Genomic DNA, 23,381 nt, shown 5'->3' on the forward strand with positions numbered 1-23,381 from the left:
TAAAGTGAGTCGCCAGGTTGCTAATTAGGCATTTACCCATCCTACCATGCTCAAACACGTCTTGTAATCCATGATGATTATGAACAGTCATGGACAAAAGTTTACTGGATGCGAATTTGTGGAAAATAATTTATTCCTGTATTGCCTCGCTATCCAGTCAGTTGGTATTTTTTTCTATCGGATGGAGCACAAATTTCTGCTCATGCTCCTATGCTTTTCATTGACTTGCTTTGCATGACCGTCCAGAAATAATTTTTTTCCGTGATCCTGCATCCTGTAAACTTTTGTATATGACCCTACGTATACTGGATTACTGCCACATAGCATAAGGTACTACGTCTGCAAAATATTCACATCTATAAGCCAAAAACGTGCTCTTCATCCAATTGATAGTTTTTTTTGCACGCTGCTTATGGATCTCACTATTTCTCAATAAAAAACAACCAACATTCACAAAACATTCACTCGGTATTTTTATTTCCACTTACCACTCATTCTGTTTGTTTAATTTACATGGAACGTTATTCATACAGCACAAGAAAACAGTTTCCCTGGCTAAAACACTGCTGCTCCGTGCAGGCTTAAGTGCTGGAACCAGTCATTATTGCTCAAGGTAACAACACTCCTGAATCACTACGCTATATTCCTCACTCCTCATAAAGGCCGAGAAGCCGACGCACACATTTTTAATGCATTTCACATTGGACCACTTTATTACCTACTAACCCATCACATATACCTAATTGTTTTCATATCTCGTGTTTTTCATTTTATTCCAAGTTTCACTTTTCTGAAGATTTAATTTTTTATTGAGCTGCATGTTTATTTACTGCATTTTTCATTTTATCAGCACCCAGACCATTATTTTATACAGAAAAAATTTTTTTCTCAATAGTTTACTTTTCTGATCAATGTGCGTTTGTTTGGACCTACTATGGTGGCTTAATGACTGGCATTCGGCTGCCAAAACCAAGGATGTAGGATTGAATCCCCGTGCAGTGACCGCATTTCAATGGAGGCAAAATAAAAAAAAAACCCGTGTTCTTTGTAATGCCAGTGCGCATTAAAAAACCTCGGGTGGTCGAAATTAATCCATCTAGTTGCAAAATTGTAATGATGTATCTTAATTGACCACTCTGGCTTATATCAGTGGACAAGATTATGCCCTCCTGGCATTGCAAACACACTGCACTTTCCACCACGCTACAGGTGTCCAAAGCTGCAATGAACAGCAATGTTCAGCTTTTTCACCACTGTCTCCTTTCTTCAGAATAAATAAAGTTCCTGCAAGTTAGCAAAAGGGTACACAGACTGTTTCACTGCTCTGAAGCAAAATATGAAGGCTGATGGCACATGGCTTTTCTTCTACCGAGTAGATGCTCATCTGAACTGATCGAATGGGGTCATGCTACAGTTATGTGCTCCAACACGTGATATGCAACTGCACTCGGCAAGTAACACACAGAAATGCTGCTGCCTAGGTGCGATGAAATCTGGAATGGCTTTGCAAGGCTAAAGCTGTCCCTGCCTTCAGCGTCATCCTCCTCCTGTCATTTTTGCAAAAACCTCTGCAAAAGAAAGTGCACAATACACGTCTGAATTTTAGCCAAATGGAAGCTTGGCAGATTGCAACACTAAATGATCCAAACTAGTTTCCAGTTTAGCAAAAACCCCTCCAGTCTACAAAAGAAAAGTACTTTACTCAAAACCAAAATTTATAAGCAGCGACATCATGAAGCTCAACGCATCTCCGTACCTTCTAATCGTAATTTTCAGGTAGAAAGGAACAACGTGCCATCAGCTTCTTCGCTGCTAAAAAAAGTTTTTGCTGCATGCACTGGTAAAGCTGTTCCAGGATCATGAAACGTAATAATGAATTGCGACTGTTCGTGAAGGGCACACGTCCTGCCTGAATGGAAATAGCCGCCTCGAAGGCCAAGCGCTAAAGAAAGGCGTTCTGTTGCGGTTCTCTCCTCCCTGCGTCGTTCACCACTTTCGCAAATCTTAACACATGTGCTACGTGCACTGCGCCAAGTATCACTCCTAACACTTGGTAACGTTTTCAGCGTGTAAGGTGCACTTTAATTGAAGGAACAGGGTACCACAGGGGCACTTTTTCCTGGCAAAATTGTGCTTAGAATAATCGACATTTTTTAACCTTTTGCCACAACATAACGGCACATTAAAACTTGTTAAAAAACGAGCAAACAATTCAGCTACACATCCAGGAAAACGGCGTTTTCAACGGCACGAGAAACAACGCGAAAAAGACGGAGCCAGCGACACCAGCAGCAGACACCAACGAGCCCACCTGCTTTCACCGAGACCCAACGCACGGTACGCACTTCGTTCCAACATTTCACTACAACTCTCGAGATTAACATCCTTAACGCTTACAAAACAGCCACTTGGTATTACATCTTACCAAATAGCTTTCTAGTTCTGAGAAGCCATATCACCGGCAGCGATAATTTCGGGCGAAATGGGCAACCCAGCAAGCGGCAAACCGTCCAAGCGCGCGAGAAAATACGGCAGCGCTAACTTTTCCCTGGTGGCAGGAAAGGAACATCAATGGCCTCGTTTTGATTTCTCATCAGCCGTAGTTACATTAGCTGTGTTTTTTCTTGAAGTGTAATTGATTTGCGCGTATCTGTACTGTGCTACATTTGCGCTTGAGTTCAGGAATCATCGGAGGTAAGCCCACCGTTGTTGGTTTTGCGTGCGCTGCGAGGAACACCCTAAAAATAACTGGCAAACGTAGGCGACACGATCCGGTCCCCTGCGCTCGCGGGTCGATGTTCGCGGCTTTTATGACATAATGTGTTGTCGTGAAGGCACCTGATGTAGAGGATTTCACTGCAGCTCAGCCGGGTTTTTCGGGTGAGCCTGTGACAAATATTTTGTTGAACTGGAGCCTTGTTGCCGCCATCTAACATTCATCCTCTCGCATGACTGTTACCGCTGTCTGTTCTTTGTCCGCCATTTTCTTGTTTTAAGCCGCTGTGGGCACTGCGAAATTGTGTGTGCGACTTGTTAGCGAAGAAAATGGAGCGCTGGAATCTGTAGAGTGGTGCCCAGGTCCGCTTTCATATCTGTGGCAAACATGATTGTCCATGGCATGGTTCTGAGGTTGGCCTTCGCCGGAAAGAAAATGGTTGGCGCTTTCTCTGCCGTTACTCAAATTAAGCCTATTCGTTGTTGCGCTGTTTTTCAGCTTTTCGCAGCGAGCAGCGCAAGAACGATAGGAAAAAATAAAAGTGAGCGAAGAAGCGACGTTTCGTGTCATTGAAATTGTGCGTCGCTGTGGGTCGCTTGTCGTCCATCTTCGGTTTGTGGCGTGGACGGAAATGTGTGGCCTGAGTGACTAGGTTTCGAGACGTCGACGGAGAAATGCGACTCCTTCATTCTCGTGTGGTTGACGCGCAGGTTCGTTGAAATACCAGCGGAGCGGTGGCCGTCTGCTGAAGGGCAGGTGGTAGTGGCGCGCATTTGCTGCCGGTTGCTAGCGTGACCTGTCATCAATTCGCGGTCTGCATGCACTCGGAATCCGCGATGGAATCTGGTGTTTCGAGTCTCGGGGTGTTGCCTGTCGAAAGCAAGCGCGGCTTCTCGTGGTCCGCCTGGGACCTTTGCGCTCGCTTTCGTGCGGACGGATCGATTTGTCCGCTGGCGGTTTCGAAATGTATCACAGATTGAAACTGTTCTCGACGAGCGCTTTTGTCTCGTCGGTACGAAACGGTGTTGGCCCGTCTGTGCGCCGCAACTGCATAGTCATCAGAGCGCTTGGTGTTTCCCCGGGTTAGAAGTCGTCATAAAGGCCATATTGTTGGGGTACATTTGGCCGCTAACGTCGAAAACACGTCATGTACGCGGGAAAGAGTTGCCGACAGCTCCGACAGCTATGTGGTGTGCTCCCGCCGTGCCGTGGATGTTTTTGCGTTTGACGTTCAAGCTAAGGCGCACTCAGTGTCCCTATCGTGCGGCCTTCGCTTCGCAGTTTTCGGCTATCGTGAAAGTTAGGCACGTTTCCCGTCTCGCTGGAGGCTTTTGCGCAGTTGAATCTTGCCAAAGTTCACTTCCTGTAATTTCATCACACGAACGCATCTGGCTGGTTTTTGCGCTTTGTTTTGATACGCCATCGCTTTAAACTTTTGAGGAAAATGTGGTATTGTGTAGTTTGATTGTCTGGCAATCTTCGAATGCTGTGTGACTTAAAAACACTAGCTAAGACCTGACGGAATGCTTGTGCTTATTGCCTAGGACACTTAGAATATACAAGAAGAGGTTAGAACCGCTGACTTATTGTACATTCGTGCACCGAGCCACGCATGCCTTTCTCGCATTTTATGGGAATCAGTTTTGTAGTTGCGAAAGTAATGCTTTTGCAGCTAGGTTTGCACAAATACCAATCATGTGCTGCATGCTCTTTGTGGTGGTGCATGCACAAGTGTTTTTTTATCACTTATTAACCAATAATAACAAAATTGGTGCTGTCAGTTAATTCTTTCCTTGCTCAAGTGCCATGTAAAGTTTACTGAGTGATGCTTTGGTGTCTTTTATTGCATGCCTTGGTCGTTTCATTGCCTTTGGGACTTTTCTAATTCTTGATTATACTGTGTGTACACAGTTTTCGACGTTTGTTAATGGATAAAGGAGTTTTTATTTGTCGAGCTAAATTGTGTCCAGTTATGGTACTTCTCACAGTGGTAAGGTTGCACTGCATTCGAGAGTTGAGTGAATGCAGGCAGTGCATTTGAACTCATGTGCATACATATAAATGTAGACTGGGTTTGATATTCTTAATTGCTGTAAAATAGACATATTAAAAACTGCTGCTTCATGAGGGATTGCTTTGCTTAAGTGCAGAAATGTGCGCATTACTGAACCTCCGCATAGCACCTGCTCTAGCACTAAGGCAAATTATGTGGTATAGACTCCAGAAGGTATTACTCGAGTTCAGTTTTACATTTTGAAGTATCCGCAGCAGCTGCATTCCAATGGGGCAAAATGCAAATGTGTTGTTAATGTTTTAAACAATCCTAGGTGGTAACCGAGAGCCTTCCTCTATAGTAACCCTTCTAACCCATGTACAACTTCAGGTTATTGAACCAGCCTCACGTCACCACAATTTGGGATGTGATGGGGGGGATAAATTTGGAATAAATTGTGAAGATAATGTGGCCTGCCGACACATTGTAGAGCTGGAGCTGTGCTGGTTATAATAAATGCTGCAGTTGTGTTTCTTTACCCTTATGACAGCTGGATTCGTTGCCATGAGCCAACCAAATTTTATTGCCTTAACAAACCTGCCACGTAACAAAATTATGCACACTGCTGTGTGTGAAATTTACACGGACTCAAGAGCATTATTTGATCATCTTGATAACATGCTTGCTTGTTTATTGCTTATTGCTGAAACATAAATGGTGGCAGTGCATCTCATCTATAAAATACCTGTCAAGTAGGGGTCAAAAAGCTCTGTGCGGGATAGCTAAGGTACTACAGTTCATGTGGGTTAATTATCGGTAATTAAATTTTTAATCTCTCTCTGCGGTGTACACGTGCCACTGAGCGTGTCACGGAAGGCCTTGTGGTCCACATAGGTTCCTAGGAAAAGTAGTAGTGCATTTTCTGGTGCCGTCTTGGATGAAGGTGAATTCCGGTTATCTTAGCTGCACCATAACTGCTTTTGACCTGTTTTAGAGAACCCTGTATTCCTTTTGAGGGTGGTATGTGTTTTATGTGCAGTATGGGCCCTGATTTGATCTTTTGTTGGGGCACTGATGCAGTGTGAGCCCCTGACTTGGGGCATGGAGTTTGGCTAGAGTTAAGGTGGCGAAGGAACGCATCTCGCCGGGCCTGGCGCCTTTGGGTCATGCGGTGTACGCGAACTGAGTGGCGGCCATGAGGGAGCAACAGGACGTGGCCGGCCTGTCCTTGGGCCAGGCCCGGCGGCTGGTTGAGGCCATCCGCAAGATAAAGAGCCAGAAGCAGCGACCCTCCCTTGAGCGCATCAGCCATGTCGTGGGCCTCCGGGCTGACCTGGTTGACCGCCAGCTGGAGCAGGCCATCACCAGGGGTTTCATCCTCAAGGTTAGCATTCTTACCTCTGCTATGGTTTGCATTTGAAGTTTTTCACCCACTCGCTATTGTGGTTGGGCTTTCCTGACTTTTGCATAGTTGTAACTGGGGACAACCAAGGTATGAAGGAATATTGACCGGAATATTAACTGGGGCTTTCTAACTCAAAAGAAATGCTTGTGTAAATTTATGATAGGTCTTTCTTTATGAGGTCTCGTGGGATTGGCCAATTTAAGCAAGCGCCTGCTTGTCTGAAAATTTGCCCTGGCTAAAATTTACTAAGAAGAGTTTATGATAATGCGAGTGGAGTGAATTCAGTGATAATATTTGTAATGCCTTCCAGTGATGTTGCCAAGCAGCAGTCGCATAAAAACCAAATACTTTTGGGCAAACTTACAAAGCATCGGCCCTTGTGGAAAGCTTTGTAGGCTTTTTCGCATTAACTATGACACGGTAACCCAGGGCTTTCAGTAGTGCAGTAAGGTCACGCATGCTGGCTTGTGGCATGACCTTTCTCACAGAAAGCCTTTCTCGTTAGTTTTCTTTAGCATGAGTTTGCTGTTTGTGATCTTAGTGTACAGTGGCTTTAAAAATATATGGTTCTGGCCTTTTCTGGTCATCTCCAGCAGCCACATTTGAGTCTTTTGTGAAAGTACAGATATGGGACAAATCTGGTGCTCCTTGTTATTTCTGTGATGTTTTGGCACAGAAACAGAAAAACAGTAATGCAAATGCTTGTGTATGGTGTCCATGCTCTTATGTCTCATGTTTACTTAAATACACGAACTGTAGCTACACAAAAGACCATTTTTTGGTAATTCACACCTCTGTTGCAAGTGCTTGCTTGCCTGTCATTCACATTGGCCATGAGTAAAAATATGCAAATATTACTGAAGTATATTCTGCATATTGAAGGTGAGTGAAAGTTCAAAGTGATTTATATTTGCATTCATTGGTGTTAGTAATGCTGGCATGCTTGCATTACAAAAGCTTTGTTAATTAATCTCTTAACACCTTGTCTTCCTCATAGCCCATGTGAGGAAGGCTAGCCTCTGTCAACACTGTTGCCAAAATTCGAAAGGGAAAGGTTACCTGTGCTTTCCCTGGTGCCATTGATTTTTTTTGTCATTTTCATGACTTAGCATAATGAAACCTTCATTTTTTCAGTTCTTAACTGCTTACGATTGGTTATCTTGTCGTTTGTTACTTCGCTTGTTGTCATAGCCATATGTAACCTCTTCCCAGACCAGTCTGGTGTTACTGTCACACAGGCACGTATGTTGCAGTGGTTGCTAGTTCAGTTACGTGCGTGTGTTGTAGGGGGATTTGTGAAATGGATATGTTTGTGAAATTTTGGAAATCCTGTGGTACTACATTCTGTGTTTTTAGCATCAAGATGTCTGCTCTTCCCTTATTTCTCTTCTAAAAGAATGGAGAAATAAGAAAAATGAGCCAAAGTACAGTATTCTCATTGAGGTGCTTGAGTTGGCTTGTGAGGCATATTTTTTACCATTTATTTAAAGGAGAACCATGTGGCTATTGAATGCTATTGAAAGCTGTTTTCTAATGTGGAATTATATTCACTGGGCATTATTCCTAAGTTCATATGCTGCTTCTTGTTATGCATTGTGAGACTCTTGTGGTTTGAACAGTTACGTACAGGCTGCCCTGGTGTTAATACAGGGGTAGAAAACACAGCAGTAGTCTTTTGGTAAATGATCCAGACAAGAAACAGAGGTTTCAAATCTCAGATATGGCTATTAAGAAAAAAACAATAAGAGCTACTGCTTTCAGTTTTTATGGCTGTATAATGAAAAAAAAAATATTCAAGCTGGGCAGTAGGTCCCCTTGAACAATTCCAAACTCTCTTCCTTAATTACTATTGTTTTTATATGTAATAAGACGATATATTGGGAAGTAGCATATTGGGCTCGTTTAAGTTTTTGTTAACTATAGTGGGCCAGAACAGTAAAAAAATTTTTGCAGGAGGTTTGCCTGTTGGTACTAACTAAAAAAAAAAATGGAAGAGGTAGGTTATAGCATGTTTTCTAAACTTTCTGTTCTCAAAGCAGCATCTGGTGCAAATTTAGAATTCACCAAGCTTAAAGGTTATATTGTGAATGCTTGTTTAAAAAGAGTGGTGTCAACGTGACGCCAGCTTATGAAGTGATGAATCTGAAGTTACTTTATTGCTGTGTGTATGAGTGTCTTTGTTTAGGATAGTTTGATTACTGTAGCAGTCATGGCATATGCTCTTCAGTTTTACCAGGGGACATCTTAGCTTCCAGTGCATGAAGCATTTCATGGATCTTATGAAAGTGCATGTCAGGGAATGTGTTCAGTTTAGTTCCTTAGCTGTATGGCCATGTAAACCTTTTAAAACCATGAATACATCAAAGAAGCAATATTAATAGTGGCATCATTTATCTCTAGAAGGCCAATTAATTTTTTACACTCATGTACAAAATTCCTTAGAAACTGTCAGAAGAGATGGAAACCAATATTAAAACACCAGGATTTATGAAATTAACACCCTAGGGATCATAGGTTTCAAAGATGCACATTACACAAATACTGGTTGGTTGGTTTATGGGGTTTAACGTCCCAAAGTGACTCGGGCAATGAAAGACACCGTAGTGAAGAGCTCCGGAAATTTCGACCACCTGGGGTTCTTAATATCTACTGACATCGCACAGTACATGGGCCTCTAGAATTTCACCTCCATCAAAAATTCGACCGCTGCGGCCAGGATTGAACCCGTGTCTTTCAGGTCAACAGCCGAGCGCCATAACCGCTCAGCTACTGCAGTGGATACAGAGTACTGTTCTTCCATCTTTACTTTGAACACATGCCTTTGGAATGTCTAGAATGGGCCAAGTCTGACCACAATCATTGATTCCATTCTGGATTTTCTGCCCAAAAATAACCCTTGAAAATTTAATTAAAAGCACACCTTTTAAGCCACTGATGCTGGCTACTCGGTTTTCATTTTTGGTGTGACGGGCCTGAATTTTGAAATGCTTACTTTATCTGTTCCCCTGTCGCAGGTGAAGAGGGCCCTTCATGATTATTTGTCTGAAGCTATTGAAGGGTGGCAGCTAATTTTAAAAGTGTACATCATTGCTTCAGTAAGTAGAGGCATGGTGAGGGAGGAACCAGTTCAGTGTTTTGAGAACATGTGTCTACAAGGAACTAATCTGCTGAAGTGCCGAAATGAAATAAGAAGTACAATTTAAATTTATTTTGAGGATTTGCAATTTAGTGTGCTTGGTCTACACTTTGCACACAGCTTAGCTCAGTGGCTTTGGCATTAGCCACTGAGCCTGAGGATGCTGGATTGAATCCCAGCTGTGGTGGCCACATTTTGAAGCAGATGGAATACAAACACACCCATGTGTTGTGCGATGCCACTGCAAGCTTTTTTAAAAATTCCCAAGGGGTTTAAATCAATCCAGAGCCCTCTTTTACGTCGTTCCTCATAGCCCATGTGTCCTTCCAGGGCATTGAACCCTACATTACATAAGTCTTCTGCACTTTCAGGAGGTGTGCATGTATGTGCATATAGTTTCGTAACTGGAATTGCAACAAGTGTGTACAGCTACAATGCTTGAATACAAATATATGCCACCGACCAAACAGGCCTTTCAGTACCTGATATGTGCAAGATTAGCATTGGCAAATAGGTGCTTCATGACAAAACTGAAGGTGGTGGGCTGCTCTGTGAGAGGCACTCTATAAGCACATAGCTGGGCTTTCAGGATATAATTCACTTGAAGTTCACCCTGTGTTGATACATGGCCTAGCTATCCATTGTGCAATAAACACAATGCCAAGGCGACCAAACACGTTTTTGAATGCCCTTGGCTGCATCCCGGCCTCCTTTTTGTCCCACAAGCTGGCTCCTGATTGTGTTATCAATTCTCTGAGCAGCAATAGCTCTGGTGTGCTCACTGTAGCGTTAGGTTTCTGACCTGTGAATATGCACGAGCATTGGGCTGCTGAGCTGAAAGGTGCAGGTTCGATCCCAGCCATGGCGGTTGTATTTCGATGGAGGCGAAATGCTAGAGGCCTGTGTACTGTGCAATATCGGTGCACATTAAAGGACCCTACGTGGTTGAAATTATCCGAAGCGCTTCACTACAGTGTCCCTCATAGCCTGAGTGGCTTTGGGACGTTAAACCCCATAAGCCAAACCTAACCTGTTGACACCACAAAATGGAGAGACGAACTCTAGTGGCATGCATACCTTTGGGCAATCACCGTGCAGTAGAAAGTTTTAGAGTGCAACTCTTATGTGCCTGTTCCTTCATTCCTTGTCGTAATTATCGGCCTAGTCATCGACACTGGCGTAACACGTCACCTGACAGATCATAGGTGACCCTTTCACCTGACTGGTGCTGTCTTGAGACCACAAGGTCTCAAAACACGAGGTGCATGAAGTGCTGTTTTGAGACCAGAAATTTTAGAAAACATGCTATAACCTACCTCTTCCATTTTTTTTAAAGTTAGTACTAACAGGCAAACTTCCTGCAACAAAGTTTTTTACTTTTTTGGGCCACTATAGTTGATAAAAACTTAAAAGAGCCAAATATGCTATTTTTCAGTATATCTTGTTGTTATATATAAAAGCAATAGTAATTAAGGAAGAGAGTATGGAAATGTTCAAGGGGAACTACTGTTCTGCTTTAATAGTTTTTTTTTTTTCATTATACAGCCCTAAAAACTGAGGCAGTAGCCCTTATTGTTTTTTTTATTATTAGCCATACCTGAGATTTGAAACCTCTGTTTCTTGTCTGGATCATTTACCAAAAGACCGTTGCTGTGTTTTCTAACGCCTGTATTAACATCTGGGCAGCCTGTATGAAACTGTTTAAACCACAAGAGTCTCGCAATGTATAACAAGAAGCAGCACATGTACTTACGAATAATGCCTAGTGAATATAATTCCACATTAGAAAACAGCTCTCCATAGCATTCAATAGCCACACGGTCCTCCTTTAAATAAATGGTAAAAGCTATGCCTCACAAGCCAACACTATAACCTCAATCAGAATATAGTACTTTTGACTCATTTTTCTTATTTCTCCTTTCTTTTAAAGATGAAGTAAGGGAGGAGCAGAGATCTTGATGCTAAAAACAAAGAATGTAGTATCACAGGATTTAACATACATATCCATTTCATAAATCCCCCAACAGCACACACACACATATAACTGAACTAGCAACCACCAACACATGCATGCCTGTCAGCAGTTGGACAAAGTGGATGAAGCAGCAAATCAGCAGTTGGAGTAAGTGGATGAAGAAAATCAGCAGAAATGTGGTGTGGCCACAGATGCCTGGCTCCTCCTATGTAAGAGAGGAGTGGCAGCCCCTCTCCCCCCCCCCCTTCACGCATGTGCACACACGCACACACACGCACAGTGAGTCTGCCACTTCGGTGGTTATGGTGCCCGGCTGCTGACCTGAAAGACGCGGGTTCGATCCCGGCCGCGGCGGTCGAATTTCGATGTAGGCGAAATTCTAGAGGCCCGTGTAATGTGCGATGTCAGTGCACGTTAAAAAACCCCAGGTGGTCGAAATTTCCAGAGCCCTTCACTACGGCGTCCCTCATAGCCTGAGTCGCTTTGGGACGTTAAACTCCCATAAACCAAACACAGTGGGTCTATTGAAAGCAGCATTGAGATGCTAGGATGCACAGCCTCTTTGGTGTCACATTGTAGGTGCACAAACCCTCGGGAATGCCTCACATTGTTTCGCCTGAATATTAAACTGTTATCCAGCCAGGGGGCAGTAACAGAGCCTATTACAATGAAGATGCAACTGCTCTAAATGCTGAGGATTTTCATGTTCTGTTTGGCTTTTCATCTCTGTTATCGTTTTGGCTCTCCCACGTTTTACTGTCACACATCTATTTGTTGAGAGCAGTGGAGGCCAATATATCACCAAATGACGCAGTTACTGCTGTGTTGCCGGGGTGATTAATAGGGTAAGGAAATTAGCTATTTCCTTTCTGATATCTTTGGCTCTGTGTCGTCTCTGTGAAAAATATGCTGGAAGAGCTCGTAAAAAATGCTTGCAGAAGTGAACTCAACTGCTGCCTTGCTAATGAAAAAGAGGCAGCATCTCATTTGGAAGGCATTGAGGAATCACACGATTGCAGCTGAACCATCAGATTTATCACTGATCTGTTGGCAGTGCTATCAGATGCAATTTTTTTTGCTGCTAACAGTAGTTCCTGAATTTTTTTTCCTGTGCAGTTACTACTGGAGTTGTGTTTTGTAGTGTGCATTCTAGTTTCATTTCATGTCCTGCAAATGACATTTCCAGCTGGGGGTTATCATTGGTTCCCCATGCCAAATTCTTTCAGACGTCACGCAGCTACCACGGCCATAGCCACCCTGCACGCATCGGCAGCCGGAAAAGATAGGGGAAAGGTCTAATGGGTGGTGCCGGCGGAGGAGCGCCGCTGTTTTGGCGTGGGAAAATTGACGAGAGGAAGGGGATAGGCGCGAAGATGTGGAAGGTCTTATTTTGACTGCATATAACTTGTCTTCCACAAAATGCATTGAAAAAAATTTTTGCTGGAGGTTGCTTGTGAAGCAGCGTCCTTTAACATTTCAGACATATCGCATCTTTATTGAGAGCCCCTTTCTGAGGCCCTTTAAGGGTACTAATGAGCTTTCTCTGATTTGTTATGCATTGAGTTATACAACGGGGTTGGACTTTTCAGTTTAAACAAAAGAAAACGATAAAATTACGCCGAATTCACTTTCTGAAATTCGGTTTTAACTGAAAAAGATCAGTTTATTTGGCTTGCAAGGTATAGATAGCAAAATTCTAAATGCAAGTTACACACACTTAAAGCTGAAAATTAAGTATAGAGAAGCCAGGGGCATGGTGAGACAATGGTATTGTAGGATAAGCAGTGCAGTTGGGTGATTTTAGGTATTGCTTCGCTAGCTTACATACCTCTGCAGACCGGGAAGCATCACCTCCTTTCTGTCTTCTAGCTAAGCACTGTTTCTTCACTATTATAACCTGCTTAGAGCAGTTAGTTGGTTAATTAAGTTAATCAAATGCATGTGGGACATTGACTCGAAACCGCAAATGGGCGTCATGAAAAAGTATGTTTTGGCTACCACGACGATTAAGCGGCAGTTCCATCGCTACAGTCAAAACGCAGACCACGTGATGCCCTGCCCTCGCGCTGTGCGCAGCATGACAACCTGACAATAACATGTCAGCGTAGTTCTTGGAAGGAAGGTTCCACTTCTGTTTTGTCTTCATTTAACTTGAGTTACTCTTTTAATGAGGGTAACAATTTTTTTCTACAAGCACAGCTCCAAGTTATAACGAAATTGGAAAAAGTCCGAGATTTCTCGTTACAGCCAGGTTTTTGTTGCATGCAGTTTTCACGAGCCAAATTTCAAGTAACTCGGTACTAGCTAACAGATAGATGGCGTAGCCAGTTCGTTATATCAAGGTCAACCGCTGCAACACCTTCATTACATGGAGGTCTCAAATACATGCGCTTCAATGGGGTAGTGTTGGGGAATTTAGAAACTTTGTAATATCGAGGAATTCACTATATCAAGGTTTATTACATCCAGGTTTAACTGTACTACCATTTGCGTTTTAATTACTGGTAAATAAATTGTTCAAGATGACAAAAATGCCGAGATAGACTTTAAATGACCTTAGACCACCCAGAATTGCTACATTAAATCACCGGTAAAAGTCTGTTTCATTCCTTGAAAATAATATTTGGAAATAAAATGAAAGTAGCATCTTGAAATAAAAACAGAAAAAAGACCACCAAATTTTCTAAAATAACTGGAAAGTCCAACCTCTAGTTATATAGTTCAAAAAATCAACTTTGAGTTTCAAATTAATATGTAGCGCTACAAAGCGGTGCATTTTGGCGCGAGACTGAAGAGCGGGGTGTGCAGCTTTTCTTAGCATGGAAAACTCCTGGATATCCGGACTGTCTTGCAAACCACTTCAGTTTTGTCATTCTTTTTGTCGCAAAAATTTATTTGATACTAGTAGTAGGAGTGAACTACAAAATGATATCAAATAGTCCGGTTTTAGTTTGGCGAATATCTAAGTGAAGATTTTCTTTTTTAGCTGGAAACGTTATTGAGATGCAGCTCTATATTTTTATGCCTAACCTTTTGTTACTTTAATACGAAACATTTTTGTGCACAAGATACATGCCAATGTTAGGCAATGTTTTTTTTCATGATATTTGCATTTCTTTCTCAGTTTTGTTGTCATCACCAGATTTCTCCATTTGACAGTTTTTCTTGTGGACTGCAGTTGCGTATTTACTTTTCAAACATCTTATCACTCAGGAGAGTATAGATGTCATTAGGTGTGCTTGTGTTACAAAGCACGGGCACATGTCATAAGTTTAAATATTTGGAGAAAAAATTGCTTTTGTAACGCCTCCGAAAAAGCAAACATTTTTTGTAGCTCAAGGTATTTGTCAACCAAAACATTGAGACTTTCAGGTTCTTTGTGCAGCAAAACAAGCAACATTTTGTATATTTCAGAATTTGGAGAATATTTTTGTAGCGATAGCTACATTACGGTAGCATTTCGAGCCTTCGGCATGGCGGTGTGCTGACGAAACCGAGCTGCTACAGCTGTGTGCATGCGCCGTGTCAAGTGGGACGAAGATGAAGAAGGAACGCCCAGCGAAACGGAGCGGCGGAAGACTGACTTTGCAATTCATATGAGCAAGTTCCAATCGGCCAGCTGTAGCTATCGCATCACTCCACGTTTAACCAGAGCTAAACCACCGCCAATTTTTTCTTTAGTATTAAAGGCCTAATGTTAGACTAATAAAATTTTAGATTACTGCCTAATATTTATACTTGAAATGCATGCTGTAAAATAATAAATTTATTTAGCCTGATTTTGATATGCTGCATGGTAATGTAACTAATAATGTTTTAGTCAAAAATGATAGAGAACCTAAAAAAAATACGATTTTTCCCATTGTCCAGAAATAGTTTAGTAGTTTTACCATTTTTGTTTATTTTATATCTGGAAGCATGCCTTATTTGCATATTTGTTTTTTTCTTCATTATGACATAATTCAAACGGTGTAACAGCTGCTCGAGAGCACCAGTTGTGACTGTGCTAAGCACGTCTTGTTGAAAACATTTAGCTTGTGTTGCTGCTTTATTATTGTTTCATCTCATTGAGGACAGTGGTGAGAATTGTGGCAGTTTTGTGGTGTTTCCTTAAGTATTGTGCCTTCAAACTCCACTGAAGCAGAGATGTTGGTCCTATCCTGTTGGCAAAGCAGTGATGGGCTTTTCGCATTTTATTGCTGCCCGGCAGGTAATGAACAAAGGCCAATGCTCGTACAAGGATGCTGAGACGCTGAAGCTTGCAGTCAAGAAAAAATGTGCTGCTACCTCTCTTGTGTCATCGACGGCGGCCGGTGGCGGACGGGCTCGTGCTGCAGCTGTGGCAGCTGCTGCCGCCATTGGCGCAGGCATCCATCGGCGCAAAGACCTTATGCACTCTGCAGTGGAGGCTGTGCGTGCCTTGGGGGAGAAAGGTGGCTCAACCTTCCCGGCTATTGTCAAGTTTGTGCGGCAGGCACTGCGGATGGACCCTGGCATACGTTTGCGATTGGCCATCAAACGTGCGGTCTCGGCTGGCCACTTGTTGCGTGTGGGTCGTCTCTACCAGCTGCCGTGCGATGAAAGCAGGTCTGAAAGCGACTCTGATGACGAAGTTGGCACCAGTGACCGCCTGGGGGCAGGCAAGAATGGTGACTTGGCAGGAAGGACGGGCCACAAGGTGGGTTGTCAAGGCTATTAATCTCCAGTCCCTTGGTTTTGTTATGGCTGGTGGTAGAACATTTTGACATCACCAGTCTGCTGTTCCTGCCTAGGGCTGTGTCGTAAACATTAAATGAACCTTACCTTCATGAATGACCCTGTTTGCTAAACTTTAAAATCACTGCAACCAGCATTGATAGTCAAAAAGAGCTGTGGCATATTTGAAGGGAATCGCAAAACTCTTGAACACCTGACTGATTCTACGTATGAAAATTGCTGATGTGTGAAGTGTAATGGAAACAAACGTATGTTATATTATTTTATGTGGCCTTCTATTGGATTTTTTTCTGATTATGCTATCTTTGTTGTGAGGTGTGTCATCATATCATCATATTGCACACATAACAGTATGCTTGGAGTTCAGAGCTTCAGTATTTTTGCTCACATTACTATTACTACTACTAGCAGCTCTTTAAATAACCTAGACATTGTGTGGTATTTTACAAAATGGTTTTTAAATCATTTTAAAGCCTGCCACTGGTGCTGGGCCGTAGAGTCAAAGCTGCGGGTGGTTTCTTTTGCTCGAACCACGCTTGAGAGCAGCACGATCGTGGCGTGCAAATGCGTTAGTCACGTGGTTTATTTTGTATTTCGCGGGCTTTCTTTGGAGCTGGAAAAAAAAGAGGGTTTCCTTATTGTAAATGATGGAATGGGGGTTTCTGAAGGTGCTCGACAACTCTTCAAATGCAAATTGTTGTCTAAAGTCAGTATTTGTTAATTTAGATTAAACTTCGTTGAACTATTAGTTAATTGCAAAACAAAAAATTGCCTGTGGTGCGCAAGATGGCTGTCACCAATATGTAACTGTTTTCGCTCGTCTGTTTCTAATAGTTTATTTTTTAACCCTTGATTCAAGTTAGGTGGGACACCTGGTATTGGATATAACAGTGGACAACCGCGGCAGTGACCAGTTTACCATGTGTTCTATGGTAAAATAAGCCGTTTATTACAGTGGTGTCATAGGACATTACCGGTTATAACAATTAAATGTAGTCACTGACAGCCAACTTTGCATGGAACAAGACCACTGAAGCACTACGACCACACCAGCCAAACCACGCTTACAAAGTAAAAGTGCGTGTGGAGCCAGCCGGCAGATTGTGCTGGTGCAATGAAAGCGAAAAGAGCTCATGACCGCGCACTGGGAGGCACGTGCCCTGTCGGGATGCTTGCATGCCACGGTGATGCAGAGGAGAAAAGACACTTTCCTTTGCGCCAAGGCAGAGGAGGGGCCTATTTCCATGGAGCAGTCCATTACTAACTTTTCTGAGGGCGCGCCGTTTGTAAAAAATTGCTCCGGCAGAAGTTCTTTTTCTTTCTTTTACACGCGGGGGCTTGCAGTGAGAGCACATGTGCTACCCTGCCCTCTCCTACCATGCCTCCCGCTGTTCTTAGGGCAGGTGAGCTGTTGCATCGCTGCATTGACCATGTGTGCCGTACATACTCTGAATCAGTCACTGAGGTGCACACGTCTTGCGTGTGTGGTTTTCCTCTTCCTCCTGTCCTTTGTCACAGTTCCCTCAGTCCTGCAAGCTTCTAGGATTTCCTATAAAGAATTGCTTCCGGAAAGCGGGCTTCGCTCAGGATGCCAGTGACGCAGAGGCTCGCGAAGCTCCTGCCGAATTAGAGGTGACAGGGCTTTGGTCATCGGTAAACGATGGTGATCACGGCATGTTGAGAGTTAAACGATTCTTGCACACGGTTGTTACAAATTAAGACTTCACTGACGAGATGATCATTGCAGCTGTCACTGGCACGGACAACGACGAACAGGAACCTATAAAATTTGTGTTATATCAAGAGGCCTTACGAGGAGTGGAGTTCCTCCGGGGCTTCATTTTTGCTAAAGATCTCCCAACTCATCTATGTGCAGCATTTAGGCATCCTACAGAGAGATGTGGACAAGATTGTTAGAAAGCAGTCAGTGTATAAAGCCACTTTTCTGTCATTAAAGGAGTATAGACACTTAATTTTTATGGCATGTTTTCTTTTCTACAATGATGCGGGAGACACTACTATGCATGAATCACCATGTGGTATTCACCTACGACAGCTATTACTTTATAAGCGAAGTTTTCTGTCACACTGTTTCGGTTTCGGTTTCTGCAGCCGAACAATGATGTGACATCACAGTGTGGTTAAATGTCACGTGAGCAATGAAAAAGTGTCCAAAAGAATCGCTGCTTCATCGTTTTAATTCACTAGTATGCTGAAGCTGGCCTTCTTCAAGAGCTGCAATGACAATGAATGTAGAAGCAGGGATTATTTTGTGGTTTTTCATGCCTCACGTAACCTGTAATCACACTTTGACATCAGAGTCATAGTTCGGCTGTTGTAACTCAAACCGAAACAGCACGAGAAAGAAATTCGATTATAACTTATTTAGCGCTCGTAGGAAAATACTACGTGGTAATCCATGTATAATAATGGCTTATGCATCATTGCAAACAAGAAAACGTGCACCCAAAAGTTAGGTGTCTATACTCCTTTAAATGCCTGAAGTTTGCTTATTTTCTTTTTCTTTTGCGTAACCAGGTTATAACAGTATTTCCTTGGCACTTCAATATTTTTGTAAATGGGTTTGATTGTATTTTCTCTGTCTGCTCAGCCTTTCTTTTTTATTTTTATTTGTAGCAATTTTTTTTTCTCTTGCAGAGGAGATCTGCTCTCCAGGGGAGATGCTCGGTTTGTCATGGAATGCCAAGGAACAACAAAAGTGGGGTGGCTGAGGAACTCCTCTCTTGTCACTCATGCACGTTTTCAGGTGAGCTGTTAATGCATGCTACATCATATGATGATAAGAAATGAAAGCCATTTAAGGGGGGACACGGTGCAAAAAACCGCAATTTTGGGCCAAAAAGTCCATTTTTGGATTATCCTCGTTTTCGATTCCCGGACTAATAAAGAAGCTCTCGGCAAAATTTTATTCACGGTCGTGGTCTAGAAACGCAGAAATTCTCGTTTATTGAAAAGTCGGCGGCGCCCGTGTGTCGTTCCGGGTCGAGGAAAATGGCCCGCAATCACCATTTTCAAAGTGCGTGCGCGGAGCGTCTATTAGGCCTAGCGAGCGGCGAGTACCCTTGGGAGAAGCGTTGTTTCTTCCTCTTTCCAGTGAGCGCGCGCTCCTGTCGAGAGTAGAGCAAAACGTCAGCAAAGTTAAAAAAAGCAAACGCAAAAATCTGAAAAAAGCAAGCCCTGATTGGCTAGCAAACCGGAACTTGAGCTGTGATTGCCGCAAACGCAGCATGTGACGCTTTAAATGTCGTTTCGCGCTATGCGAGGCCTTTGTCAGACCACGCTTGATTGCATCCCACGCTGAATCTAGTCTGTCTGCTCCTCTGGTTTTTTCAAACATATATTTTTGTTGGAAGAATGCCAGCTATGAAGTTCGCGTCGTGGAATAGCTTCGGTAAATGAAGCCGCTTCACGAAAGCGAGAGGCCGAGCCAGCAAAGGCCGACCGAGAGCGCTGGAACGACCGATATCGCCTATCTCCGTTCAATCGCCAGGGACCGAAGCATCTTAGTTAAGCCCCGATGACGAGGATGTGCTGACTGCATTTGAAAGGAAGGCCGCACTCCTTCAAGAATACGACGACCACGACGGCTCAACTGAACATGCGACGCCCGACGTCAGCGGCGGGCCCCAAGTGCTGACTGGCTACCGTTTTGTCGATGTAGCAGCGGTAAGAACAATGATCGGCACCCTGTTGTGTCCCATGTGCAGCGAGCAGTCGCTTGATTTAACAGAAAGTGGTGCAGGCGCGAACCTTCAGTTTGTTGTTTTGTGCAGTGGGTGTGGAAACATCGTCAGAATCCCGCATTCTCCCATCGTGGGATCGAGCCGTCAGCCGGAGCTGCCCGTGCGTCTCGCACTGGCTGCCCAGAACTGCAGAAATTACTTCATGAAGTTGAAGAATTTGTTCACGAGCATGAATAGTCCTCCACCAATGCATCTGAAGACCTACCAGCTGCTAGGAGAACAGATACACAGCGCCGCGATGGACACTGCACGCGACGCCATGCACGATGCCGCGCAGGCCGTTAGGGAAAAAAAGGCAGCCCAAGACGATGAGTTGCTCGATGTTTGTTTCAGCTACGACGGAACCTGGCACAAACGAGGCTACACTTCCCACTTTGGGCTTAGTGCTGCGATTGGAGTGGACTCTGGCCTCGTGCTCGACTTTTCTGTCCAGAGTAACTACTGCCATGTGTGCAGCTTGGGACCCAAGCCTGGTGATGCGAGTCATGAAGGATGGGCCAAGGCACACAAGGAACTCTGTCAGAAAAACTTTTCTGGCTCCTCAAATGCCATGGAGGTGGAGGCTGCCGGCATTGTATTCAGCAGGTCCAAAGTGCTGCACAACATGCAATATACAACAGGGCTAAGTGGTGGAGACAGTAAGGCTTTTTTACATGTGTTTAAGCTTGGTCTCTATGATAAGAAATAATCAAAGAAGACTGTGTAAATCATGTCGCCAAACGTATGTTTGCTGGAATTAAAAAGCTCAAGAAGGAGAAGAGGGGCCTGGGAGGCAAAGGAAAACTCACAAAGGTCATCTCCAAGAAACTGACGGCATACTATGCATCTGCATTGAAAGAAAATGCTCTCAACGTGAAGAAGATGCAGAAAGGGGTTATGGCCACCCTTTTTCATTCTTACTCTACTGATGATAAGCCACTACATTTTGCCTGTCCACATGGCGAGGACTCCTGGTGCCATTACAGAAGGCACCAGGCCTTGCTTGCCGCGGGCAAGCCGTCAGTGGCTCACGCGCACCGCCCAGCATTCAGCAGGGACATCGCTAAGGAGCTTGTGCCCCTGTATAGCAGGCTGGCCAAAGCAGACCTACTTGTGCGCTGCTCGTGCATGCAGACTCTGAATGCCAACGAGTCGTTCAACTCGTTGGTGTGGAAGCGGTGTCCAAAGACAGAGTTTGCATCTCTCAGAACTATCGAGACAGCTGCAGCACTAGCTGTTCTAAACTTCAATGAAGGACCGATGGGACTGAAAAGAGTCTTAGACAAGTTGGACATCACCTGTGGCAAGCACACTACCAAGGTCATCGAGGAGAACTCCAAATTGTGCCTGTTGCGGGCACGAGCAAGAGCACTTCAGAGCTCTAAGGTGGCCAGAAAAAAGCGCAAACTTGAAGCCACTGCTGCTGAGCAGCATAGAGCTAAAGAAGAGAGACCTACATATGCTGCTGGAGGGTTTTCTTGAACATTAGAGGTTTGGAAATACAGTGGGGTGATTTTCAATCTTTGAATCCATTTTTCTCATTTCCTGTTTTTTTCAGTAAACTGCCAGCTTAGGAAAACTATCGTTCCAGTATTACTTGATAATATTAATATTGTAGCAGACTTTCTGCATTGAAGTTTTTTGAGGAACACAACTGTGTGCTCAATTTGCCTATTTTTTCATTTTTTTTATGTCAAAAAACCTAGTTTGAAAGAAGTGGCGGAGATGAAAAATAAATGCCATTTTTTATGAGGCAGCATTCTTTTGAAATATAGCAAAATTAAGCAAAATAATTTCACAGTTGTGTGCTGTGGTCATTCCTAAAGCTGCGTAACGGAAAAAATTTGTAAGATTACACTTATTTTCCAAACGATAGTTTTCCTAAGCAAGCATAGTCATCCTTGTCATAGAGGTTGCATAACTTGCTTCATACTTATTCCAGAGTAATGAAATTTGGCACAGATGGTCCCAGCAGTAATATAAACCAGCCCTGCAAGTTTCAGTTAAATCGAGCAAGCGGTTCAAAATTTCACTCATTAGGGTAGTGTCCCCCCTTAACGATGTGATAATGCCTGAAACACTACAGTATAATTTATCCCAACAGTCATAATTTGGAGCTTACTGTGAACAGAAGTGAGTGGGTCTATCACTTGTTTTGCAAGAAGAGTTAACATTAATCATGCTTGAAACACGCAGGCTTAAAATCCGCTAAATGCATCACAGTTTTTCGTGGACAACTAACGCCATCTAGTGTTGAAAATTGCAAGCTATGCAATTGCCGGCCATAACTTGTTGGTGGGAGCACCATAACAGGCTGGACGAATGTGGCTCTTCATTCGCGATATTGGTACAATCTCCCACAACGAGTACAGCTGGGGATTCTGTACTTTGGGTTCTATGCTTCTGACACTGGTCACACCCATTGACGTGAAGAAGTCTTGATGCATTTTCTCTTTGATGTGGAATTGTGTGACCATATGTTAATGAAATTTGATGTCATGGACAGCTGTTTTGCATTTTGTTTACTAGACAGTTGATGTCAGTTGACAATTGATGCCACCAAATGCTCATCCGATGCTTTTGCAAACCTGGGTGTACAGAATTGTTGCTCGTTACTTCAAGTACAAACCTTGTGTGGTGCCAAAATGTTTATTTTACTTAATGTGTCTTATGCAGTTGGAACTGGTAGTGACAACAGCAGCTCAGTATGGTTAAGCACAGTGCCAGACATGTACACATGAGCTTATTATTTTGAGGAAAACTGCTACACATTTAGAGCAAGCTAGAGTATTCTTAAATTTGCACTTAATTTTATTTGGCTAACAAACCCCTAGGGATATTTAGAAGTTTCAGTTACATAGTTGTAGAGCAGCAAGAGAAAACCAGAAAGGGTATAGTTTTTCTAGCTGTAGCCTTATTGCGTAATTGTCTTTTGTACGCTAAGAAACCATCCAGATCTGGAATGACTGCGGCAGGGGGGTGTGTTTTGTGCGTTGTGCACCTGGCAGCACCTGACAGTATGAAATGAAGTATGTGCTTGTGTATGCTAGGTAGATGCTAACAACACAGTTGAATCTCATAACAAGCATTAATACAGCGAATTACTGGGTAAAACAGACTTAATGCAAGATTTGGCTGGACCATGTTTCATTTCAGTGAGCATGCAGTTGCTATAATAAAATGTAAAATGGAAGATTTGATGTAATATTGATTATGGCATAACAGCTTTTTGCTTTCGCTTGATCCGAATTAAACGAGCAAAAAAAGACCTTTAGGAAATGCAGTCTTCTAATCTTCTGATTGTTTGAATTGCCCAAACCAATTATTTGTTTGAATCACTTACTGTTGTTGCATGCTGGTGTCATCTACAGGCACTAAAAGAAACTGGCTCCACCAGGCTGACTGTCATGTGATTGCAACGTTGTTACACTCCAGTGTACTAAGGGGCTCCAAGTGGAAATTTCATTTGAATGAAGAGAGCTTCATACATTTATAACAAGCCTCACATTGAAGAATACAGTTGAATCCCGGCACAACGAATCCCGCTTCAGCGAAATTTTCGCCACAACGAAGTATTCTTCATTCCCCGTGAAAACCCCATAGGAGTTTAAGGGGGACATGGCTCTTAAAGCTATTTTTTTATTTTCTTGCCAAATTTGATTAAACTTGCCAGTCTAATTCAGTTTCTTGCACTGAT

The 23,381-nt window shown here is 43.2% G+C and overlaps 1 protein-coding gene across 7 annotated transcripts in view; it reads left to right on the forward strand.

Annotated features, from left to right (window-relative positions):
• Positions 1–2,286: 2,286 nt before the first annotated feature.
• The window catches only part of LOC144114790 (uncharacterized), a 126,738-nt gene continuing 105,643 nt past the window's right edge, over positions 2,287–23,381 (forward strand). For 2 of the 7 annotated variants that reach the window (XM_077648747.1, XM_077648751.1), the window contains exons 1-4: positions 2,731–2,880; positions 5,790–6,093; positions 15,436–15,903; positions 18,600–18,708. In XM_077648747.1, the coding sequence (XP_077504873.1) occupies positions 5,905–6,093; positions 15,436–15,903; positions 18,600–18,708 (766 nt within the window). In that variant the 5' untranslated portion in view covers positions 2,731–2,880; positions 5,790–5,904. Of the gene's footprint in view, positions 2,338–2,361; positions 2,695–2,730; positions 2,881–3,281; positions 3,427–5,789; positions 6,094–15,435; positions 15,904–18,599; positions 18,709–23,381 lie in introns of those variants that run through there. The other 5 variants (XM_077648748.1, XM_077648750.1, XM_077648746.1 and 2 more) reach the window with 5 other exon arrangements.

Source organism: Amblyomma americanum, chromosome 1, assembly GCF_052857255.1.
Source record: "Amblyomma americanum isolate KBUSLIRL-KWMA chromosome 1, ASM5285725v1, whole genome shotgun sequence".
NCBI classification, from domain to species: domain Eukaryota; kingdom Metazoa; phylum Arthropoda; class Arachnida; order Ixodida; family Ixodidae; genus Amblyomma; species Amblyomma americanum.